This window comes from Oncorhynchus nerka, linkage group LG11 (assembly GCF_034236695.1).
Source record: "Oncorhynchus nerka isolate Pitt River linkage group LG11, Oner_Uvic_2.0, whole genome shotgun sequence".
In the NCBI taxonomy this organism is placed as follows: Eukaryota; Metazoa; Chordata; class Actinopteri; order Salmoniformes; family Salmonidae; genus Oncorhynchus; species Oncorhynchus nerka.
Window position 1 is genome coordinate 57831142 of NC_088406.1, and position 7395 is coordinate 57838536.

Consider the following 7395-nt stretch of genomic DNA (forward strand, 5'->3'; position numbering starts at 1 on the left):
TATGGATAAAGGTAACATTTGGAGTACAATGGCATATCCCATCCCTGGATTGAGGTATGTTTTCTGACGAATATCTTGCGCCATAACCACGGTGTCTTAATGTAAACATGATTGCGTTCCGACCCTAGTGCAGCTCAGTGTAAACAAGCACAATGGTAGGGTCGGGATCTAGCTAAAATAAGAGTATTCATTTGAAAGATCTATTTTGATATACCGGTTAAAGTATAATGAAATGTAATGAAAATAAACTAATTTCTCAGAAATGATTTACAAAGCACACTTGGAATTTCAATAAAGGTCTTTTCAAAGTTTAATACAAGATACATGAATTGCTATCAGCTATGGTAAACCTGTCCTATCCCTTAAAATAAAAGATAAACATGACTTTAAAAGAGAAGGAAACATTTTAGTAATTTAGATCTGGATAAAATGAAAGCAATGAAATTAAAGTTGTCTTGCGATGAAAGATGGTGAGCTCAGAAAGAAAAGGGAAGAATAAACTACGATTCTCATCCCCTTCTTCTCTGCTGTCGATGATGGTGCTTATCCCACAGTTTGGGACTGCTCATCCCGATGGTGCAACATGCCAGCCTCCGCCCAGCATTACCATGTAGCAGGCTCCCCGCATCCCCGCCCTGCCCTAGGTCGTCTGCCTTCTCATGGACCACCACCGCCCGCCCAAGCACCGACAGCCCCCCGAACAGAGTGGCCTTTGATTCAGTCAACTTGTGAACCCTCCCCTGGTGGGCCACAAAGTTCCCAAAGTCCCCCGGGTGGCTGGGATGGGGGACCCTGTAAGGGTTGTAATGGCCGCCTGTGGAATCGCAGCCCTGGCTGAAATCCCCGTACTGGTGGATGTGGATGGCTTTTGACTGATGATCACTGTCACTTGGAAAACCATGGAGAAGAAAAAGGACTTTGAGGCTTCCCTCAGGGTATTCCTGCTTGAACAGCACCTGTCCATACACGTTAGGTAGACCTTCGCCTAGTTTGGTGCTGGGTCTCATTTTGCAGGCTGCATAGACAGTTCTGTTATACTCCATGGCCTCTGGTGGGGCCATGTTGGAGGCAGCCTCCTGGCTGTGTGTAGAGGAACATGCTTGGAAGCTTACCAGAACAAACAGAAATATTGGATGAAATACAGGCATGGTCCTAGCTTTTTTGTGTAACCTAGAAGAAAAACAAAATACACAATCAGGATCTCATAGTGTCCACAGGGCAACCATGTTTTATCATTAAACTAACCTGTAGCCTAACTAATGCACATAAATATAAACAGATTTAAATTGGGAGGATGAAGCCTTTAGGTCAAAGTTGGGATTTTAATTACATTAAACTATTCTATACTATTTAAGTACACTTCTTTATACATTTCTAATATTTGCCTAACACTATAGACTTGTAGTAGGCTAACCATTGCCTACCTAACCTTGTAGATATTTTTGAAAGATATGCCCTATCATATTTACATTTAGGATATTTAGAAAAGGCTATTGAGAAGCCAGGTTTACCTGCCAGGCTGGTATTACAGAGACGTGGGGAGGGTGAATACAGTGGGGCAAAAAAGTATTTAGTCAGCCACCAATTGTGCAAGTTCTCCCACTTAAAAAGATGAGAGGCCTGTAGTTTTCATCATAGGTACACTTCAACTATGACAGACAAAATGAGAAAACAAATCCAGAAAATCACATTGTAGGATTTTTAATGAATGTATTTGCAAATATGGTGGAAAATAAGTATTTGGTCACCTACAAACAAGCAAGATTTCTGGCTCTCACAGACCTGTAACTTCTTCTTTAAGAGGCTCCTCTGTCCTCCACTCGTTACCTGTTTTAATGGCACCTGTATGAACTTGTTATCGGTAAAATTGTACAAAATTGTAGACCTGCACCAGGCTGGGAAGACTGGGAAGACTGAATCTGCAATAGGTAAGCAGCTTGGTTTGAAGAAATCAACTGTGGGAGCAATTATTAGGAAATGGAAGACATACAAGACCACTGATAATCTCCCTCGATCTGGTGCTCCACGCAAGATCTCACCCCGTGGGCTCAAAATGATCACAAGAGCGGTGAGCAAAAATCCCAGAACCACACGGGGGGACCTAGTGAATGACCTGCAGAGAGCTGGGACCAAAGTAACAAAGCCTACCAACAGTAACACACTACGCCGCCAGGGACTCAAATCCTGCAGTGCCAGACGTGTCCCCCTGCTTAAGCCAGTACATGTCCAGGCCCGTCTGAAGTTTGCTAGAGAGCATTTGGATGATCCAGAAGAAGATTGGGAGAATGTCATATGGTCAGATGAAACCAAAATATAACTTTTTGGTAAAAACTCAACTTGTCGTGTTTGGAGGACAAAGAATGCTGAGTTGCATCCAAAGAACACCATACCTACTGTGAAGCATGGGGGTGGAAACATCATGCTTTGGGGCTGTTTTTCTGCAAAGGGACCAGGACGACTGATCCGTGTAAAGGAAAGAATGAATGGGGCCATGTATCGTGAGATTTTGAGTGAAAAGCTCCTTCCATCAGCAAGGGCATTGAAGATGAAACGTGGCTGGGTCTTTCAGCATGACAATGATCCCAAACACACCGCCCGGGCAATGAAGGAGTGGCTTCGTAAGAAGCATTTCAAGGTCCTGGAGTGGCCTAGCTAGTCTCCAGATCTCAACCCCATAGAAAATCTTTGGAGGGAGTTGAAAGTCTGTGTTGCCCAGGAACAGCCCTAAAACATCACTGCTCTAGAGGAATGCATGGAGGAATGGGACAAAATACCAGCAACAGTGTGTGAAAACCTTGTGAAGACTTACAGAAAACATTTGACCTCTGTCATTGCCAACAAAGGGTATATAACAAAGTATTGAGATACACTTTTGTTATTGACCAAATACTTATTTTCCACCATCATTTGCAAATAAATTCCTTAAAAATCCTACAATGTGATTTTCTGGATTTTTTTTCTTCTCATTTGGTCTGTCATAGTTGAAGAGTACCTATGATGGAAATTACAGGCCTCTCATCTTTTTAAGTGGGAGAACTTGCACAATTGGTGGCTGACTAAATACTTTTTTGCCCCACTGTATCTATACTACACTTGATGCTTAATTTAGCCGATACTACAATTTCTGTTTAGCCTACTTCTCTAATACGAATAGGTTTAAACACATATAAACACTATAGGCCGTGGTGTAAAGTACTTAAGTACTACTTAAGTAGTTTTGGGGGGGGTATCTGTACTTTACTACTTGTATTTTTTACAACTTTTACTTCACTACATTCCTATAGAAAATAATGTAATTTTTACTCCATACATTTTCCCTGACACCCAAAAGTACTCATTACAAAAAAATCACAAGCTATAGCTTGTGGTAATAATTGAGGAAAACACACCCAAATGAACACATATTCCTCAATCGTTTACGGTCTTTAAAGTCCGACGTAATTCGGATTTGGCAAGCAATTTTCTAGAATATAAATTGATGGCCATGTTCGTGATCTCTGTAGCCTACCTGTCTGGCGAAATCACAGTTCTTGACAATTGTCGGAATAAACCATCGGGGTTGTCACAAACTTTGCAGAGATAGAGCCCGTCAATCTTGAGGGTGTTCGATTAAGTGCACCGTGCTATTGTCCATGACATGAACGGGTAAAAAGTAGTGAGGGTAGAGCGCCCTCTAATAATCTCAAATAGAAAAAGTAATCTGCACCGCTCGGTCATGTTGTAAACACTGCAGCATGATGTGTAGTTCAGAAACATACATCTATTTTCCATTAAAGTATGTGTTCGAATTCTCAAAATAGTTTAATTGGGAATTCCGATAAAGTATTTTTATCAAAAGCAATCACTTCTGCATGTGAAAACACAGAATCCTACTCATTCCTACGTCACTTTTGTTTTGAGCCGATTTGGCACCTGGCTCACACCAGGGTGGAAGCCGGTTCCTAAACGAACGCATTAATAAAATCCTCTCCTTGTGTAACCATAGGGCGTAGGTGGTGGGTGGAGCGGGGGTGAGAGGGGACACATTCTTTCCGCTCGGGGGCGGTGCTTTACGTCACGGTGGGCGTACGTTTCAAAGTGCATGGACTGTCCAGATGCTCGTCGACGTTCAACCGAGAACCTTCCGCCTGGGACCTTCATAAATTAAATTCTGGTGGGTTTATACTTTATAGTGTACACTTGAACTTTCGTATTAGTACATCATGTTGCTTTATTTGAACTAACAATAGCTAGCTGGGCCAGTTTTCCCAAAAGTTAACGATGTGTAAAGGTTTGCTTTCTAGCCAACCAACAACGTCAATGCTGCTATCAAGCCAATCTACTCTAGCTGAATGAAATATATGAAATTGATCATGACTAGATTGAATCTAATTTCCCTGCAATTGTTTAGTCAACGTGCAATAATACCTGTATACTGTCTATCACTGAGATTAATTATTTCCCTTTGCTGGCTTCATTCAAAACTCTTAATCTGATGGATTTTGGATGTCTTTGATTTTATTGATTTGTTCAAGGGCCTATACATGAGGCCAACTTTACCATCATTTATCTTAGAGGCATTGGGCATACTCACACATCCAGTCTCATTACTTTGCGTGAATGAAACAGTATCTCTCAACTTTTAACAATGCAAAATATTAATACAAAATAATTTGTTTTAGCTTCTTTCTATTCTGTGGCTGTGTTATTAGCAAACAACGTGAATTCAGAGATTACATTTGTTTAGGCTACTTCATCTTTGTGGCTCCCCGATTAAACAGTAACATCCATTACTGTAGTTAGGCTTGGTATGTCCACCAGATGCATGTCCACCAGATCAGTGGATGCTGGTGGGAGGAGCTATAGGAGGACTGGCTCATTATAATGGCTGGAATGGAATTAATGGAATGGAGTCAAACGTGTGGTTTCCATATGTTTGATGTGTTTGATACCGTTCCATTAATTGCATTCCAGCCATTACAATGAGCCTGTCTTCCTATAGCTCCTCCCACCAGCCTCCTCTGCACCTGATGCATCAAACTCTGCTTTCTGGCGGAGGTCATTCGTTGTCAATGGAGCAGTCAGCAATGCAATTTTGGGGATGCCGCACTAGGCTGTGGTGCATTCTGTGTACCACATGCATTCAATATTTTAAACTCTTGCTTTGCTTTAACATGTGGTGGTACAAATGGAAGTACACACACAGACTCCAACTAGCTAGTTTTTAGCTAGTTGAAAAGCGAGCTACACATCAGGCAAAACAAAACGCATATGCATACTCTTGGCATTCTCTCAACCAGCTTCATGAGGTAGTCACCTGTAATGCATTTCTATTAACAGGTGTGCCTTGTTAAAAGTTAATTTGTGGAATTTCTTTCCTTCTTAATGCGTTTGATCCAATCAGTTGTGTTGTGACTTGGTAGGGGTGGTATACAGAAGATAGCCCTATTTGGTAAAAGACCAAATCCATATTATAGCAAGAACAGCTCAAATAAGCAAAAATAAAAGACGTCCATTACTTTAAGACACGAAGGTCTGCCGATCCGGAAAATTTCAAGAACTTTTAAAGTTTCTTCAAGTGCAGCCACAAAAACTATCAAGCGCTATGATGAAACTGCCTCTCATGAGGACCACCACAGGAAAGGAAGACCCAGAGTTACCTCTGCAGCAGAAGATAAGTGCATTAGTGTTAACTGCACCTCAGATTGCAGCCCAAATAAATGCTTCACAGAGTTCAAGTAACAGACACAACTCAACATCAACTATTCAGAGGAGACTGTGTGACTCAAGCCTTTATGGTCGAATTGCTGCAAAGAAACCACTGATAAAGGACACAAATAATAAGGAGAGACTTTCTTGGGCCAAGAAACAATGGACATTAAACTGGTGGAAATCTGTTCTTTGATCTGATGAGTCAAAATGTGAGATTTTTGCTTCCAACCGCCGTGTCTTTGTGAGACGCAGAGTAAGTGAACGGATGACCACTGCATGTGTGGTTCCAACCGTGAAGCATGGAGCTGCATTCTGCAGTGATTCGCCATCCCATTTGGATTGCGGTTATCATTTGTTTCATTATCATTTGTTTTTCAACAGGACAATGACCCAACACACCTCCAGACTGTGTAAGGGCTATTTGACCAAGAACAAGAATGATGGAGTGCTGCATCAGATGACCTGACCTCCACAATCAATCGACTTCAACCGAATTGAGATGGTTTGGGATGAGTTGGACCGCAGAGTGAAGGAAAAGCAGCCAACAAGTGCTCAGCATATGTGGGAACTCCTTCAAGACTGTTGGAAAAGCATTTCTCATTAAGCTAGTTGAGAGAATGCCAAGAGTGTGCAAAGCTGTCATCAAGGCAAAGGGTGAATACTTTGAAGAATCTAAAAAATATTTTGATTTGTTTAACACTTTTTTGTTTACTACGTTATTTTATAGTTTTGTTGTCATCACTATTATTCTAAATATTGAAAATAGTAAAAAATACATTAAAACCCTTGAATGGATAGGTGTGCCCAAACTTTTAACTGGTACTGTATTTCTAACAATATCAGACTAGTATTAGACATACTTGACTACTCAGACCTAATAACCAAGGATAGTTTCATATCATTTATAGATTTTTCTAAAGCTTTTGACACAGTGGAGCATCCGTTCCTCTTCCATTCCCTTGAGAAATTTGGCGTTGATGATGTTTTCTGTAAGGCTATTGACTCTCTATACGAATGGTAACAGCTCTATTAAACTGACACATGGCACTTCACCTAGATTTGAGTTAAAGAGAGGAATTAGACAAGGTTGTCCTATCTCACCGTATCTGTTTTTATAAATCATCCAACTTCTTACATTCTTTAAATAATAGTCCTGTACAAGGTATTTCCATAGCTGGTAAAGAAATTATTATAAGCCAGCTGGCTGACTATTTTCCGAAAGACGCTAATCAGATTCCCATATCGAGCAATGTGATAGACCAGATGCTTTGGAACAGGATTCTATGTCTTAACATTAATAAATGTGAACTCATGGCTGTCAAAGATTGTGTGACACCCTCATGTTATGGTATTCCAGTGAAAGAAAAACTTACATATTTTGGCATAACCGTTTCTAAGGACTATGGTTTGCAACTGCACATGGAGACAAAGATTGTACTTTTTGGAGAAATGTCCTCTGATCTGATGAAACAAAAATAGAACTGTTTGGCCATAATGACCATTGCTAGGTTTGAAGGAAAAAGGGGGAGGCTTGCAAGCCGAAGAACACCATCCCAACCGTGATGCACGGGGGGGCAGCATCATGTTGTGGGGGTGCTTACAGCAAGAGGCACTGGTGCACTTCACAAAATAGATGGCATCATGAGGAGGACAATTATGTGGATATATTGAAGCAACATATCAAGACATCAGTCAGGAAGTTAA

General features: G+C 41.0%; 1 protein-coding gene across 1 annotated transcript; it reads right to left on the bottom strand.

Moving 5' to 3' along the window:
• Positions 1 to 286: 286 nt before the first annotated feature.
• LOC115137218 (extracellular superoxide dismutase [Cu-Zn]) lies at positions 287 to 3640 on the bottom strand. The gene is made up of 2 exons (XM_029673391.2): positions 3509 to 3640; positions 287 to 1170 (listed from the first exon to the last, which is right to left on the bottom strand). Exon 2 carries the CDS (start codon positions 1146 to 1148, stop codon positions 510 to 512), a length of 639 nt encoding a protein of 212 aa, XP_029529251.1. The 5' UTR covers positions 1149 to 1170; positions 3509 to 3640; the 3' UTR covers positions 287 to 509.
• Positions 3641 to 7395: the final 3755 nt, after the last annotated feature.

Bases quoted from the DNA above. Each gene is read 5' to 3' on its own strand.
- LOC115137218 (XM_029673391.2), bottom strand. From the start codon at position 1,148: ATGCCTGTATTTCATCCAATATTTCTGTTTGTTCTGGTAAGCTTCCAA.